The 18786-nt window shown below is 32.2% G+C and overlaps 1 protein-coding gene across 1 annotated transcript; it reads left to right on the forward strand.

Moving 5' to 3' along the window:
* Nucleotides 1–10518: 10518 nt before the first annotated feature.
* On the forward strand, nucleotides 10519–15279 carry LOC129297913 (DEAD-box ATP-dependent RNA helicase 39-like). The gene is made up of 9 exons (XM_054936259.1): nucleotides 10519–11116; nucleotides 11266–11361; nucleotides 11447–11635; nucleotides 11806–11946; nucleotides 12082–12222; nucleotides 13099–13241; nucleotides 13867–13996; nucleotides 14123–14171; nucleotides 14719–15279. The coding sequence occupies exons 1-9, from the start codon at nucleotides 10568–10570 to the stop codon at nucleotides 15219–15221; spliced, it is 1941 nt and encodes a 646-aa protein (XP_054792234.1). The 5' UTR covers nucleotides 10519–10567; the 3' UTR covers nucleotides 15222–15279.
* The last annotated feature ends 3507 nt before the right edge of the window (nucleotides 15280–18786 follow it).

Consider the following 18786-nt stretch of genomic DNA (forward strand, 5'->3'; position numbering starts at 1 on the left):
TCACATGCTTGATTACAAAGTAAAAGCAAAAGTAAAGTAGGACGACATGACTAAAAGCAAATTGCTTTGTCTAAAAGTCAAAAGTGACTTTTGACAAAATAATTACAAGACAAACATTTAAAAAAAGATATGACTAAAAGTAGACTTCTTCCACGATTAGCGCAAGTTTTTGTGGATGCACTTATGGTTATATTACAGGTTAAGCCAACATTTTTCTTCCTTTCAGCATCTTCTAGCTGTAAGGCTGTCACGCATGAGTTAGTCTAGCTGTTTATCATCAAAGTCTTGATCCATATCTTGAATGGGTCTTGGTGCTAGTGTCTTTTAGCTCTGAGAATAGCTAATAAGTTTGGGTTTCTATCTTGTATGGGTCCTGACTGTCTGGTGGAAATGATAGAAGTGTGGATGACGGTGCTCCATCATAGGATTCTATTCAGGTGGAGTATTTTGTTTGTACAATAAGGCTTGTGAGCCATTCAGGAAATTCATATTGAACAGATGGAGATGGGTCACTTGGAAGAATAGGTTGATGAGAGATTGGATTGAGAGATGTGCACTCAAGATTAGATTTTGGAACTAGATAATTATTCATTTCACATGGAAAATCTTTTAATTCAATTAAAGTGGAATTTTCATGTGTTATCCAATTAGTAGTGGTTTTCCATTGGTATGCTTGGTTAGCCACATAAAGCTTTCCTTTATTGTAAAATGATAAGGATGATGAATCACGAAAAAGGAGTAGGCCTTTTATTCCTATAGAGGGATTTTCCATAGCAACTCTTTTGAACTACTCAAAAGAGTTCCTTATGCCATCTGGAAATAGGTGCAAACCATTTAAGGAGTTTTCATAGGTTTGAACCTTCATGAGCTGAGTCATACAGATAATGAAACATCTCCAGGGGAGGAACAGCTATAACATAGATATAAAGAGAGGATAAAGAGCAAATGTACCATGTGAGTTCATTTGGTATATGACCTCTAATAAAAGGGACTGCAAGGTAAGGAGCTTGAAGACAAAAGTATTCAAGTTGGGGTTGGATGTGGGTCTTTTAAAGGAGGTGGAGCCAGTAAAATTGACTTTTGGCTAGCTTTTGAACTTCTAAGACAGTGGTCCTGGTGGAAAAACTAAATTATTAGGCATGATGTTCAGGATAAAGAGGGTAGCTTTTTTGGAAGAGTGATGAGATTGATTTTCTTTTGGGGTTTGGTTAGATAGTCTGCCATGGTATTGTGGTTTCCTTTGATGTGTCAGACTATGAATTTATAACAAACAAACCATTTTTTCCATTGAAGGAGTTGAGCTTCAAGGAGAAACTTCCTATTTTGATTTAAGATCTTTAGAAATGATATGTTATCCATTTTTACTACAAAGTGATAAAGGCTAAGAGGAAAGTTAAATTTTTCAATGTCATGTTTCACAGCTAGGATTTCTTTATAAGCTATATGGTAATGCTTTTCTGAGGGTTTGAATTCTCCATTGGCATGACCACAATAATGCCTTTCCCATCTACTTCAAGAAGTAAAGCTCCTTAAAAGTCATCACTAGCATCAGTCTGTGAGATGCGCTGTCCTTTGTCAGGGATTTTGAGTGAAGGAGGATGTTGACAAATTTGCTTTAAGTGTTGGACAGCCTTTGTTTGGTTGGGATCCTAAGGAGGTAGATTTTTTTCTCAAGAGTTTGGACAGTTAGCAGATGTGATAAGATACTTAAAGAATAAAGTATCTGATATAATTGACTATTCAAAAACTATTGTACTTGAGGTTTTGATAAGTTTTCATTAGTATAAGTTTTTATCAGCTATTCCCAGAGCTAAAGGACACACCAACACTGAGACTCACTTATAATATGGATCAAGACTTTGATGATGAATAGCTAGAACAACTCATGTGTGACAACCTTACAGTTAGAAGACATCGAAAGGAAGAAAAATATTGGCTCAGCTTGTTATATAATTAGAAGTGTATCCATAAAACTTGTGCTAATCATAGAAGGAATCTATTTTTAGTCATATCTTCTTTAAAGTGTTTGTTTTGTAGTTATTTTGCTAAAAGGTTTAGACAAAACAGTTTGTTTTTAGCCATATCTTCCTACTTTTACTTTTGCTTTGCCTTTATAACCAGGTGTGTGAAAAAGTTTATTTGCTTGTAATCATGCACTGTTTACCCTAATCCTTCAGACTATGTCTATATAAGGAGGTTTCAGTTTTCTTGTAAGGCAGAATTTGTTTGGCAATGAAAACTTATGTGCTCTTCAACTATGTCTCTCTAAAGCCTCTCTCTCCCTATAAGCTTGATTCTTTAATATTTAGTATTTGTTAGAGAACTAACAAGGGGGTGGGTTAGCTTCGTGCCGTGACACACCCTTAGGTACCTTAGAGACACTTTTTATGCCCGTTGCCTCTTGGTAACTTCAACCCTATGGGCCCTAGCCACGGGACATCCTAGGGATAAGAGCCTGTACTTCATCACTGCCTCATACAGCAAGAACTCTCCATAGATCTAGTTGCCTCTTTAGGTGAGGACTTATAACTATAGTGGCTCTGATACCAACGGGGTTAGCTTCACGTCGTGACACCCTTAGGTACCTCAGAGACACTTTATGCCTATTGCCTCTCAACAACTTCAACCCTGTGGGCCCTAGTCGCTAGACATTCTGGGGATAAGAGCCTGTACTTTGTCACTGCCTCGTATAGTGAGAACTCCTTATATACTTAAAATGATATTGGTCCAGTTGAAGATCTGCTATGAGATTTTCTCCCATCAAACTTGCTAAATTAAGGTGAAATGAAGATATGTTTTTCTGTCTAACAATAATCACTTACAAGGGTGGAAATGGCTCTTGATAGAAGAAAAGTTAGGAACCATTTGAACTTATCCGGAAGGATCTTTTTAACATGCATTAAAATATATGATACATTCTCAAAGTCGGCCTTCACATGTTTATGATCTATATTATTTTGATATTTGGATGTTGGCTCATGGGGAAAGCAAAGAGAGTTAACTCTTGGTTTCCATCAAAGATGACAAGAAACTGAAAGTCAATGACTTTTGAAGGATGAGAAAATTTAGGTATAAATGGGAACAGTGAAACCAAATGTACCATTTCTTGGTTCTACCTCGTCAAAAACCAGTTACCTGCTTTAGCTTATGGAGTTAAGTAGAAATTTACCTTTATGGGTTGTTTAGAGAAGTTGGATTGGTTTCTCATGATGCAGTGATAACAGCAGAAAGCAAATTTTCATGTTTTTGAAAGACTCACATATTCTTAAGCCCCCTTGAGTATGAACCACATATCTTGCAGACGGAAGCCATGTAGATAACGTGATACACACGTCATTGCTGGAATCTTGATAGTTGTCCTATGTAAGGCATATTATGTAATACTTAAAACTTGATAAGATTGAAGAGAAATGAAGAGTTAAGGTTAAATTTGTCTATTTCAGTCTCATTTCAACTTGATGTGTGTTTATATCCTTGAAATACTCATGGGTTCGTCATTCTTGAACATATAGTTCTCCCACTAATTTATGTGCAGCTCCTGAAGAAAGCTTGGTGTTGTAAAGCAGTTTCCTATTTGACAAGCTCAGATAATAGTTATATACTATATGCATTGGGGGTAACCACAGTATGACCCCCGAAAGTTTTGATTTGCTCTAATGGAATCAACTATGAATTATGGTTCAGTTTGGTTATTAGAAAGAAATGAAATGAATTGAAAGAATAAAGATAAAAATGAGATGATTAAAAGAGATAGTGAACCAAATTTATAAGAAGATGAGTAATTTAATTTATATGGTTGAAAATTATAATTCATGATAAATTTTGGATGGTGCGATTACTGCTCACATTATAATATATATTAATGAATTTTATCATATTTATTATGTAAAAAAAGGTTATTTAATTCATTTTCATATTTATTTTTTCAATTCATTGTATTCTTTTTAATAATCAAATAGGGCTTACATCTTTTTATCCTTATTCTTTATTACTTTTATTGCTTGCGTTCGTCTTCTCTCTCTCTCCCCTTTCCTCCCTTGCTTTCCTTTTTAGAATTTTATTGTCTTTAATATATATATATATATATTATAAATATCTAATTATTTATCATATGTAATAAATAAGTCTGATTTCTTTTTTAATATTTACAAATAATTATTCTTATAGTATCTTAAAAAAATTTTTTGTAATTATAATTTTTGAGACTTTTTTGGGTAAACAATTTTTAAGACTTTTATGACCTGAAAAGGTCAAATTACACACTACATGTCATAAGACTCATTTTTATTTTATTATAAATCTAATCTTGTTTTTTTAATTATATCATCTAAATAAATTTTAATTTATTAAATTGATTTTTTAAAAAAAGAGCATGCAAATATAAATCATGCTATGTTAATTGATTTTTTTTTTTTCAATTTTTGTTTGCAACCTGTAGTTTTATGAAACATTTTAGTCTTCCAAACATATTAAAAATGTAAAAGTGGCCACATTTTTTGCATTTGACGTTGGCCAATGCAATTTGGGGCTATCGCAAACACGCCTTGAATTAATCAATTATTAAATATATTAACAAATTTCATTGGTCTGTCTGTATAGGTATTTTAAATTAAAAAATTTCAATTTGTTGTATCTTGAATGTTTCGTTCGCTCCTCTCACAATGTCTTTTTCTTATAAGGCATTTAAATTTATTTCTTTTCTTTGAAAAGTCGTCCGCATTCCTGACATAATCTTCACTTTCTGTGTTATATCTGGCATTCAAATTTATATTTCAATTCAATACATTAAAACTACTCTCTTAATATAATATTTAATTCTTTTAAGGCAATTTACATCAAGGTATCACATAAAAAAATTTATTATCAAAAGAGTCTTACAAGTTATAAAAATAATTGTTGTTCAATTGTCAATATTCTTAATCAATCGGAACTCATTTTCATTCACTTCACCACTTTTGTATTTTTTTTATATTTTGCTTTCCCATTCTACACTTCTCTCTTTTGTATTTTTTTGTTTTTCCTTTCAACATGATTGTGTAGAAAGGTAGAACAATATTGAATGAATTAAATTATTGTAATTGTCGTTTATTTTGTTTTATAAAAAAATTAGAAATAATCTATTTAGATTTAGATATTATTAAAAGATGTGTTGCTTTCCATGGTTACCTATTATTATTCGTGGTAAATCATCCGTTGTAGTTTAGGCAATGAATAATAAGTATACGAAAATTTAAACATTTTTCACATTATTGTTGTAATAAAAATTGGAAGTTTCTATCATATTAATAAAGAAATTTGTAATTTTGTTTTCTCCGTAGAGTATGTTGTTATGAATGGAGGGCCGCTTGCTACAGCTGGTTAATAGAGTCAAATTTGTTTATCCTTAAATCTCAAGTTAAAGTTTTGAATATATAGTTGCATTAAATAAAAAATGCTATAGGTATCTAAAGATACTCATGAAATTCCTGCATCATAGAATTCTGATTAGTTTGAGCAGATGTTGGTAACACTCATGTTTTTCAAGATACTGGATGACGGAATAAAAAAGAATATATTGTGATCAAAGCATCATATCAATTATTTAACAGTTTAAAAGAAATAAATTATATCTTGACTAATTCTTGTTGCTATATTTTTAATCTTTTTTTTTTGCCAACTATTTATTTAATTTTTTATTATATTGTAGAATTAATATTTTTCTGAAGTAAACTTAGTAATAAGTATAATATTTTTTTTTGGCCAGCTATCAGAATAATATTTTAAATGTTAAGTACCAAAATGTTAATATTTTAGTAATATTTTGTTGAAATATTAATCACATCCAAAATTTAACAATGACTCACTATGCTAGATGGTGGTCTACTCTAGCACTGGCTCACCACTGAGCAGCAAGTGAGTGGAGGTATTTTAACCATTTCACATATTTCATATGTTATTTGAAATTTTTTTAATAATAAACTAAAATTTAGGGGCTAAATGACTGTTTTATATAAAACCTATTTTTAATTTTCACTAGAATTTCCCCTTTTCCCTTGCCGTTGTCGCTATCTGAAATATCATTTTTTGGGCCAACTGCTATACTTTGTATACAATAAACCTACAGTACAATACCACTAAAGGTATGTTTGGTTTCTCTGCGTTTGGCATCGAGAAAGCTGGTTTTTACTTTTAAGAAGTTAAATGTTATTTGAGATGCATTAATCAGATACAACTGACTTTTAGAAAGGATTTTGAAAAATGGGTTGAAATAAAAAAATTTAAAAATAGAATTTTAAACTTTTGAAACGTAAAATTGGTGCATGTGAGATACCTACTATTTCAATTGACGATATGACACCCTCGTGTGATTTTTGTCCTTTTCATGCTCGGGCATAGAACTCATCTCCTCATTCTCTATAACACATCAAAATTTTTTTTAAATAATTTAACTCAATATAGTTGGGTTACAGCCACCTAACACATTTTATATTAATAATTTCAATATAAAAATTTTTATAATTGGTTTCAACTCAGACAATACAACATTTCAGCTAAATTTTTACCTACCACATGCCATTAGGCTAAATCACATTTGTCCATCCTTATACTCTCAACAAGTAAACTAAATTACATTTATCTATCCTTATACTCTCAACAAGAAAAATAAATAATTTAGTTAATTTTCAAAACAAGTCAGTTATTTGGCCTCATAATCATGCCATTTTAACCAATATAAAGTAAAACCAAATATTAAAATTACAATCATCCAAAGTGTACCAAAAATAGAAATAGTTTGAAAAGCATGATTACATTTATATATAATATAATTGTCAATAAACAAAAAAGCTCTAATATTGCCAATATAAAACATTATAAATCATAAATCAAATACCCAAAAGAGACAGTGGATCTATGCCACTAAGCCTTTGGGACTCTTCCACGTGTTACTCGTGGCTCTTCTCCTGAAAATTGTTAACCACATAATGAGACTCAAAAGTTCCAGTAACCATAACCAATTTATGATAGTATATACAAACAGTTAAGTGAAGTGAGAATTAAAAATAATATAATTCTAACAAATATAAGAAATATTATAATACACACAAACAACCATCCTTATATCCCTCCATTAACCTCGAGCCGTAGCCCTCACTCGGTGCTAAATTACCCGGCCAAAGGTAGATTAGCCCGAGCCCTTACAAGCCACCTATTGAGCTCCAATAGGGGCATACCACGTAGCACATAAATACAACAACAATAGCAAGTCTCCCAACACCTCCCACAATAATCAAACAAATTCATAATAATATTGCACAATTATACAATATTAAAAAATTCATAATTTTCTCAATAATCACCCAATTAACATGAAGTAACACTAATCACAAATTAAAAGCATGGTTACCTCGTGGCTTTTTCAATAAATTATTCCTTACAAATTTCTCTCCTACCACAATCTTCACCAACAATACAATCTACAAATAACTATTATTATAAATATTAGTTTCAATAATTGAAACTAATAAAATAATTCTAATAATAGAATTAAAAATATAACATAATTCTTAATCTCAATCTTAATACAAATCTAGAGTTAATACTATTAAGTAAAATTTTTAACTCCTCTTTTACTCATCAATAAACATTAATAATCTAAAAATTAACTTCTAAACTAATTTCTATTATCAAAATTTTCTTTTTATTTCATAAATTCGCACCTAAAATACCCAAAAATTGGAAATTGAGTCTCAAATTTAGAATCATAATCCTATAGCCATAATAATTCATTTCTCATCCCAATAATCATCTAAACCTCAATAATTCAACATATATTTTCAAATTTAATAAAAATCTAATCTAGGATTTGATCCTTAAGCCACAAATTTAAAAATCATCAATAAATTTATACTCTAAAATATTTATTATACTACTAACAACCTCAAAAACCATATTTATTCAACATAAATTCATCCCTCTTTCAAATCCTAAATTTTCTACCACCACAAACTCAGAAACTAAAGAAGAAGGATGGCTAAAAACAAATTTTAGATCACTTACTTAGTCTTAAAAAGCTTAAAATCATATCCTAAATATTCTATTAAAGACTCTTACATTAAAAACTCAGATCTCCCGCACCAGCGAACTTGCGCTCACAGATGCTCTCTCTGTTTGCACACGAAAGAGAAAGGAAATGAAGGAAAAATGAGAAGAGAACGATGGTTTTTAAAAGTGAATATGGGTCCCACAATTTTTTTTTTATTTTCCTCTTTCCTATCTCTTCTTTCTTTTTTTTATTATTATTATATAAATATAATGATTACACGCGCACGTCGAAAGTTTTCTTGTTCTTCTCTTCTCTTTTTTTTCATACCTTTTCTTTTTTTATAATAATAATAATTTAATTTTTTTAATTAATTAAATTTTAATAATAATAATAATAATAATAATAATTTAATAATTTTTTAATTAATTAATTTTTTTTAAATTTTAATTTAGAATTTTATCCTAAGTTAGATTTAATAATCATCTCCTACTAATTTACTTACCTCTAAATATTTTTCAAAATTTTTATTAACCCAAATTAACTATTACAATTTAAATTAGGATGTTACATTCTCTCCTCTTTTTAAAAATTAATATTAATTAAAAATTAATATTGAACTATTTAATACATAATTTTTTTGAATATTAAATTGTATATTTTTTATTTTTATCATTTAACATCTTAAATTTTATGTTATTGGAAAATTTTTGACATCTTGTAAACATTTCTAATATATAATATTCATATAATAAAAATTATAAATTATCATAAATCAATGTGTTTTTTGATCATTGTATATTCGAAAGTACATTTTAAAAGTATAAATTTTCATTAATCCAAATAACTTTTGGTTTGGTAAACTAACTTTTGAAAAAAGTATCTAAATACTAATTCCGTTATAACAATTGATTTTCATTAAACTGACTTTTATCAAATGAATTTTCACCAAACTAACTTTTGATAAATTGAAAACTATACGCACACTAAAATCACGAAACAAAACCAAACAACATAGCAAAGAAAGCAGTAAAAACAAGTACACAAACAACAACAGAACAAAGAGATAACCCAACATCGAATCTAACTGAGGGAGGCATAGTGGCATTCTAAGACATGGTGTTGCTCAAAGCATCCTTAGCTAATAAATTAGACAAAGGAAATGATGGTGAAAACACCCACCCTATCGGAATCACATCTTTAAGAGAGGTTGTGACAATAAAATCAGCTGCATGGTTACCTCAGCATCTATCCACCTACTATTGAAACTTGTGATATCAATGGGGTCAAATTTCAAGGAGAGCGCACACCCAAACCAAATACACCTACTCCACATACACTAGAAGAGATGCTCAATTGTCTCAACGGCACACTCGCAAAAAGGGGCAGAGATTAGAAAACCCTCTATGTCGATGAAGTAAGGTCTCATTGGTAGCAAGAGCATTAGATGATCATCGCCATAAAAAATGACTAATCCTCGAAGTAGTTTTAATCTTTCACAAATTCTTCCAAATAGTTTTAGGTATGACAACAGATGAACTTGTTACAAGATTTTTGACCCCCTCTTTCTTCACCTCCATAACCATGGCATAGCCCAACTTCATAGAATAAAGACCATTATTTGCAAGGCTCCAAAAGACCGTCACTCGAAGGAGTAGCATGTAAGGGTATAAGCTGAATGGTGCTAAGTGTGGTCTCATCCAGGAACAGACTCAGTTACTCACATCTGCAAGCTTCCATTGTCTATTCTCAATTAGTGTAGCCACAACCATGTTTGAGTTGGCAAATTCTTTATCATTAGTAGCAAGACAATGGGTGGGCAAGGAGGGGATCCATTTAGCTTTTCAAATCCAAGCAGTCAAACCATCCCTAATTTGCTAGCATAATTTAGGCTTCAAGAAACCTCTTCCTTCTAATAAGCTTGACCAACACCATAATGCATGAGAGCCTTTTTTTCGCATCTAGGAATTGGTGGTTGGGAAAATAAATCCCTTCAACACTTTGACCTATAAATCATCAGGGTTTTGTAACAAATGCCATGCAGTTTTGGCTAAAAGAGTAGAATTATTATTGACTAAATCCTTGAACCTCATACTACCCTCTTTCTTAGGTTTAGTCATATTTTGCCACGTTATCCAATGAATTTTACTTTCAGCAACTCTCCCATCTCACCAACAATTAAAGATCAAATTATCTAGCTTTTTACTTATCTTCATTGGAATATCAATCACATTCAAAATTTAACATTGACTTGCTATGCTAAAATGGTGGTCTGGCCACGAGCTGACTAGTGACCAGTTGGTGAATGGAGGTATTTAAGTTATTTCACATATTTTATATGCTATTTGGAATTTTTTTTAACAATAAACTAAATTTAGGGGATTAAATATGAAAGACTGTTTTATATAAAACCTCTTCGTAATTTTCACTAGAATTTCCCCTTTCCTTACCGTTGTCACTATCACCAAAATATCGAGCCTCTCAAGTTATCAATCAAACAATATATCAAACCTTACCCAAGGAGAGTGGTGCTCCGACAACACTCCCATGGCGGGAGCTACAGGCAGAGCCCTGCTCACTCTCTCTCTAAACTCCAAACTCTTACCACTCGCACGCTTATCTCATGGCCACACCATTCCATTTCTCAAACTGTCTGCAAGACCCAGTAGGGTTTTGCTAGGGTTTAGGCCCCTCTGCTCTGCCACTACCACCGCCACGGCCACCGTTGCCGACACGACGGAGTCCATTGACCCCGACCAAATCAAGCATTCAATTCTTCTTGAGAGACTCAGATTCAAACACCTCAAGGATTCCGCTAAAACCCCTGAAATCAAGAATTCAACGAAGTCAGTTGCTATATCTGAGAAGGGTCGTGAGAAAGAGGGGAAGAAGTCAGAGAAGAAGAAGTTGGTTGGAAGTTTTGAGGAGTTGGGCCTCAGTGATGAGGTAATGGGAGCCGTGAAGCAGATGAATATTGAGGTTCCTACTGAGATTCAGTGTATCGGTATCCCTGCTGTCTTGGAAGAGAAGAGTGTCGTTTTGGGATCTCATACTGGGTCTGGCAAGACTCTTGCTTACATGCTTCCTCTGGTTCAGGTACTTGATCACTTGCAAAATGACACTTATAATATTGGTCTTCTGCAACCATTTCTTTTATTATGAAGTTTTACAGCTTTAAGCATTGACCATCTTATCTAGTTGTATATTTAGAGAAGCTAATAAACAATATTAATTTGTTCATATAGTTGCTTAGACGGGATGAACAATTGAATGGATTGCATATGAAGCCCAGGCGTCCCCGAGCTGTTGTGCTATGCCCTACGAGGGAGTTGTCTGAGCAGGTATTTGTGAAATGCATTCATCATGCAGAGATCACTTAGAACTTTCTTATTACACAGCTAAATTACTGTATGATTGGATATATAGGTATTTCGAGTTGCAAAATCTATTAGCCATCATGCAAGGTTTAGGTCTACAATGGTAAGTGGGGGTGGCCGTATCAGGCCTCAGGAGGATTCATTAAATAACCCCATTGACATGGTTGTTGGTACTCCGGGCAGAATTTTGCAGCACATTGAGGAAGGCAACATGGTATATGGTGACATCAAATACTTGGTAGGTTTCCAACCGTAGGATGTTCTTCTTCTCGAATATACCGTTATTCAATTGCTCTACATTTTTTAATCTTCTGTATTTCTAATAAGTATTCTTTGGAAAAATATCTTCTCAGTATTTATCTTTGCAAGGAAGTTGTTGCACTTGTTAATGGTGGATTTCTTTTGCAGGTGTTGGATGAGGCAGACACAATGTTTGATCGAGGTTTTGGTCCTGATATACGCAAGTTTATTGGCCCACTAAAACATCGCACATCAAAACCTGATGGCCTGGGTTTTCAGACTATTTTGGTTACAGCAACCATGACAAAGGTATGCTATATTGCAATATTGCATTGCCATTTTTGATGTATTTTGGAGAGTTCCACTATACCTTAATAAAAGTGAATTTATTCAGTATCACTATTGATAGATATGCTTAACAATTGACATTTGTAAGTATTGCAGGCAGTGCAGAAGTTGATCGATGAGGAGTTTCAAGGCATTGTGCACCTGCGAACATCAACACTGCATAAAAAGATTGCCTCTGCTCGTCATGATTTTATTAAGTTGTCAGGTTCTGAGAACAAGCTGGAGGCATTACTGCAGGTATACTTTATACTTTTACTTTTTGAGTGCCATCCATTGGTATTGTACCTGAGACCAAGTGGGTGGTTTCTGTGGCTTTTAGAGAGATATAGACATATAGGGGATTTTTGTGACAAAAATGCTGTTTCTGTCTGTTTCTCTTCTTAGGCTTTGTTTATATGCTACTTTGCTTTCGCTATTATGGTTTTGAAAAGGAAAACTACACATATGCTACATTAGTGCATTTTCATTGATATTAAGATTTAATTATGACTTACATCCCAGAAGGCCAGAACAAAAGAAAAAAAAAACTTCTAAAACAGATGGGGAAATAGTGCCTTTTTGGTGCATATCCTGTGAAACTATTTGACTTTGAAGGTATGACCTTAAATCAATAGTGTGAGATGCTCCGTTGTTTTAACAAGTTGTGGCATATTTGGAAATTTCAATTTTCATGTTTTTTTAATTGCAGATAATTGCAAGTTTTGTTTGACCAATCCTTCACTTTTCTGTGAATGATATTTCTCATTACTTGGTGTTCACTCCTATTATAGGACATTCTGTGCCAAAGTCATCCCAGTAATGCAGAAAGTGATGTTGCCTAAGGTGGATGGTAATTAATGGGCATGATGTTTAGTGACTAAATTGTGTGATAACTGATAAGGAATATGCCAACCAATCCTTATATAACTACAAATGATACCACTTTAGTGTTTTTTTGCCCCCCCTTCCCTTCTTCCAACCCTGTCCAACACATTGTTTTATTCTTATGCATGCTTTGTCATGATGCCCGCTGTTCATATTCTCTGTTACTTCTTGATAAGATTATCTATTGGTTTGGACAATTTTTTAATTCTTTGGGTATTTACCATTTGTTGCTTGGTCATGTGAGGATAGGTTCTGGAGCCGAGCCTTGCAAAAGGGAATAGAGTGATGGTTTTCTGCAATACACTGGATTCTAGCCGTGCAGTGGATCATTTTCTTGGTGAAAATCAGATATCGACTGTTAATTACCATGGAGAGGTACCAGCAGAGCGAAGGTTGGTGCTAATTTCATATTATTTATCTTTTTATGCTCTCCATTCTCTATTATGTTGCTCTCTGTTTGGAAGTCACACTGTCCAAGCGCTTAGATGAGTAATGGCAACCTTTGGAAAATAGCCACATTGTTGATGGATATATCTGTCTTCCAGTTCTTTTATGTTCATTATATTGTTACTTGTGCCAATTGACCAATTTCTAGTTTGTGTTACTCTTTAATAATTTGCTCCATTAATCTTGAATAGGTAAAAGCATACCATTAAGTTCAGGACCTGATGTGTGCGTGCGTGCCTGTAATAATCTTGACATTAAAAAAATCACCTTGTTTTGTGACTTCACGACTCATGTCAGTGTTGATGTTACACGTCTTGTTTGCTCAGAAGAGTTAATAGGTTTTCACACAAAAGTAAAATATTTGAATGTACACAAAGGTCTGACCAAAGAAAAATGATTTGCACAGAGGGAAATGTTTATTATGCACTATAGGTTAGGTTACATCACATGGGAAGTTCGAACACAAATTGCATGGGGACCTTGTTAGATTGAGATTCCAGTGTCTTATCATCTTATATACTTTGTTGCCTGTTTGGTATGCATCATATAGTTCCTTTATTTGAAACTCAGGGTTGAAAACCTCAAGAAGTTTAAGAGTGATGAAGATGATTGCCCTACATTAGTTTGCACAGACTTGGCTGCTAGGGGTCTGGATTTGGATGTCGATCATGTTATCATGTTTGATTTTCCTTTGACCTCTGTAAGTATCATTTGGGTTACCAAGATTTTCTTTTTGTTTCACTCCCCCTCCCTAACCCTCTTCTTTTTCTCTTTCCTTTATCAATTCTGCACCAGTTACACAGCATTTCTCTTCATTCTATTTCAGATTGATTACCTTCACCGCACTGGTAGAACAGCTCGCATGGGTGCAAAGGGTAACATTTTTTTTTTTTTATCATGCTTTTTAATTTTTATCTGTTTTAAGAATTCCCTTTAATTTAGTTATATCTACAGTCTAAAATAAGTCGAAATTTATAAGAGCGGTAAACAATGGTTTTGCATATCCACTTTGTCTGAATGATCTAGGTATTCTTTTACTGTGAAATTAGTTTTAAACTTGTTAGTACAGCATGAATTATTGTGTTCTCATTACAGTTACAGATATTCTGGATAACATGTTTTTGCACCAATATTGTCAAGCAAAGGCCATGCTGCTTCCTGTTTAAGCTTTCAAATGTCCAATAAATCTGGCATTTTTTAATGGATAATTCTATTTCTTTTGTGGAGTTCCAAATTTACATTTGCTTGAGGAAGCCACAGATTTTGGATCAAATTTATATATAAACTAGCTTCCTACAAAAATTATATAATGATTGATTAGATTGTGAGCCCCTTGTAGACTTTATATTATACATAAATATAGAAGTTTTTTTTTTTTTTTCCTTTTTTATGGTTAAATCAAATATCTTCTCCTCTATGCAGGGAAAGTAACTAGCTTGGTTGCAAAAAAAGACGTAACCCTGGCCACTAGAATAGAAGAAGCAATAAGGAAAAATGAGAGCTTGGAGGCTATCAGTAAAGAAAGTCTCAGGAGGGAGATTGCCAGGTCCCAAATAACTCAGAAGGGGAAGAATACAAAATTGGTAAAGGTTTCCAAAGCAAAGAACACTTCTACTCCCCGTGCTGCCATGTCTCGGAAAGTATCGAAGAAGCCATCAGTATCCAAAGCATCAAAAAGTTCTTCTGGTGTTAATACTGTTTCTAGAAAAACATCCAAGCCATTAAAACCAGGGAAGTCAGGAGGAGGAATTAAGGTTAAAAGTTCTGTAAGGTCGTCTTCCAGTGCAAGCAGCCTGAAAAAGGTTTCAGCGAGGAAGATGCAAACAAGTAAGAGAGACAGTGCTGGAAAATCCTCGAATTCTAAACTGAGTGTTGTTGGTTTTAGGGGACGGAGTTCCTCAAACAAGAAGGAATCACAATTTTGAATTTGCATTTGATTCTATTTCGTATAAAACTATCAAGTAGCTAGTTGATGCCCGTCTATTATTTTGCGTGAGTTTTTTTTTTTTTTTTGGTGGTAGCAAGAATGCTACAATTTACAAGTTTTTTTTTTCCCCTGACAAGTGCAAGTCTATTTATTGTCCAAAGGAAAAAAGGTTTAACATAAATGACATGAATATAGGGTGATGGAATCACTACAGTGCAAATGAGACCTCTATTTGTTGGAAGAAAAAATTACCCAATAGTCAACATACATTGTGACTCAACTGGGTTAATCTTCTTCATCATAACGAGCACTTGTAGAAACCATCCCTTTGTCAATCATACCAGGAATATGAAGGATCTTGTTATGTGCATTTGGATTATTTAATTATCATATTTTTATAGAAGCGAACACTTACAAGATTGGATGGTTTATCAAGCTAATAATGGAAATTTCAATGTCACCGTCTATAAAATCCACTTCCAAGGTTCAAGGACTTGGTGCTATCATATATGACCTAGTTCTATTTTATTTTCATGGATTTTTTGTGACCTTTGTAATTAAAAAAAAAAAAAAATACTTGAGTGAGTCATGTGAATTTGTAAGAAACCTACTTTATATTAATTAAATTTTATACTAATGCTAATAACTTGAATATAGCATATATGACAATACAAACTCCTTTAGGTCATGTTTGGTTACTAGAAAGAAATATAATAGATTGAAAAAATAAAAGTAAAAATGAGATTATCAAAAAAAATAATGAACCATATTCATAAAGAAAAGGGGTAATTTAGATTATGAAGTTGGGAATCATATTTATAAAATTTTTAAAGGATGTGATAATTCTCATAATTATAATATATATTATAAATTTTATTATACTTACTATAAGGAAAAAGGATGATTTAATTTATCTTTATTTAATTTTTTTGATCTATTGCATTTCATTTATTTCTAATAACCTAACGTTACATTAATGTTTCTTGCATTGTTCTTATGATTGAACTCATCTGATTTGATTTATATGGGTGAAATTGCTTCAAAGGTTTATTTTCCATCTTGTTCTTTGCTTTTCAAATCTCCCCATGGTTCTCTTCTGTCTCTACGCCACAGTCCTATAGTATCGAAATCCCAGTCAGGACATGAAGCTAGGAATTTCTTTTTTGATAAAATGAAGCTAGGATGATAACCTTTTATTATAATGCACGAAACATCTGTGACCCATTTGGCGCACAAAATTACATGGGAATCAAACAAAAATAATATTAAATGATACCATTACTCAGAAGTACGACAACAACATAATTAATATGGCATACAAATTCTTTCTGCCTTTCTCTTACAGAAATCAAGCCACCTAAAAAGAATATATCAGGCAACAATTAAAAATGCACATGAAAATCACCTTATCATTTTGAGGGAATGAGAGATAAGTTTTAAGATAATCAATTAATTTAAATTAAATTTTAAGTATCAAATTCTAAAAATTATAAATTCATCTTTCAATTTTATAATTTCATTAATAAATTTATAATTTATTTTTTAAATTTTAACTTAATCATGTTTAAAATTTAAAATATAAGTTATAAATTTATTATAATAAAATTGTGAAATTGTAAGTTAAATTTAAAATTTTTAAAATTTAATACTTAAAATTTAACTTGAATCAGAGAACTCTATCATTCTCCCAATCTCCCTGTTACTTTTCTAACGCTTTCTCACTTAATTTTTTTCTCTCTCTTTCACTTTTTTCTAATAGTGGTTTTTGTGGCTGCATGCTTATTTCCAAGTAAGTAACAAAGGACGAGGAGTTTTGGATGAAGTGACAATATTGCCCTCGGAATCATAGATAATGACACCAGAGAAATCAGGAAATTGACACTTGCCACCCATCAGAATGTTCTTCTGCCAAATGGAAGCCTCTTCATGCTGCTCTGATGATGTCACAGTGACATCAACTCTTTCATTCTGAATGATCTCTATCACTGGCTCTGGATCTTCTCCGAAGAACCAGCTGCTCCAGCTCTGACGACGTCGTTTCACGGAATGAGAGGCACACATAGCAACGCAAAGGCACACAGGAAAAGAGTCGTCACTGCAAAACCAATCTGTGAAGAAGAAGAAGAAGAAGAAGTGGTGTGTAGAAGAAGGTGATTCATGGAAGTGAGCGAGCCATAAAAGATGGTGTTAGTGAGATGATATGCGACTGTGAACATATAGGAGCCAGTAGTGAGTATTCGTACAATACATTGTGATGTTTAATGATTTGTATTCTCTCATGGCTTGGTGGTTGTGTGTTTACGTTTCGGAGGATTTGTTGAACTTAAGGTCTTGCGGATTTAGCTAAAGCTTGGACTTATGCGGTTGTTTGTTTTGGTTTCTTTGACTTTGACTTTCTCCCCTTCTCTTCTATGATAATAAAATTGTTGGTTCTTGAGCCTCTGCTTTTTCTCAATAAAAAAGGAAAATATATTAACAACAGAAAATTAAAATGAAATCCACAAAGAAAAGCATTAAAATAGGCCACCAAATAATTAGCAAAAGTAGGAAAAGATAAGATATTGGAACCACATTTTTAAAGAGTATAGTTGATGAAATTCTATAGAAGCTTTGAAATGTCTTGGTTTATGAAATGTTGTTGGACTAAAACAATAAGCAATCAAAGCCAAATCTTCTTGCTATGTTTAATCTTCAAATTCCCTAAACTTGCTTGATCTTCAAAATGATTCAAAGAGAAGTTTTTAATGCAGATTTAAGAGGCTATGAACACAAAAAGTCAAGAAGAAATGTGGGGAGATAGTTTCAGATTTGTAAGAATCAATTTGATTCATCTCTCATAGTTGCAAGATAAAGATAGAGCACAATAAGTTGTTTTTTTTTTTAACTTCTCTTAAAGGATAGTAAATTAAATTTGGGTCGCCAAAAGAAAGTGAAGATTTTCTATAACCTTAAAGTTTGTAACTTTTTTTGTATTGTACCTGTTATTAACCTTAAAGTTTGTAACTGTTCTTGTATTGTATCTGTTATTCTATCTTCATGCACTTTTTAAAAAAGAATATTGTTCTCCTCTTCTCTTTGATGGTGGGAGAAAAACGTACTTTTCATTTAAAAAAATCATGAATATGCTAATATATAAGATTGACATAATCTATCATCTTCTATTTATTGTTTTTATTTACAATGTACTGATATTTGATACTAATATAAGATTTATATATAAATCATTTTTTAACTATTTTACCAAAATCAAATGGAGGTAGTTAAATTATTGGTTGGTTTTGAAAATATAGTTTACCTTCATCCTTTATTCATAAAAAATTGTGGAAAGGGTAAATTAAAAAAAGATTAATCTTTTTATGTAAAATAACATATAAAAATGATGTATTAATTCATTTTAGAAGATGCTTTATGTATAGGATTGGAAGAAGTACTTATTATTTTTTAAAACTAATTTTTTTTAATAAGTTTAGGATTTTGGGTCGCACATGAAATTTAAAAAAAAAAATCATGTCAAATTTTACCGATCGGTCTTTGATTGAAATAATTTAGCAACTTTTGACTTT

This window comes from Prosopis cineraria, unplaced genomic scaffold (assembly GCF_029017545.1).
Source record: "Prosopis cineraria cultivar Desert tree isolate PC_DT_omini unplaced genomic scaffold, ASM2901754v1 PC652, whole genome shotgun sequence".
Taxonomy (NCBI): Eukaryota; Viridiplantae; Streptophyta; class Magnoliopsida; order Fabales; family Fabaceae; genus Prosopis; species Prosopis cineraria.

Coding starts and splice junctions, on each gene's coding strand:
- LOC129297913 (XM_054936259.1), top strand. CDS start 10,568: ATGGCGGGAGCTACAGGCAGAGCCCTGCTCACTCTCTCTCTAAACTCC. Junction 11,362..11,446: donor CGAGGGAGTTGTCTGAGCAG/GTATTTGTGAAA, acceptor TTGGATATATAG/GTATTTCGAGTTGCAAAATC. Junction 12,223..13,098: donor AGCTGGAGGCATTACTGCAG/GTATACTTTATA, acceptor ATGTGAGGATAG/GTTCTGGAGCCGAGCCTTGC.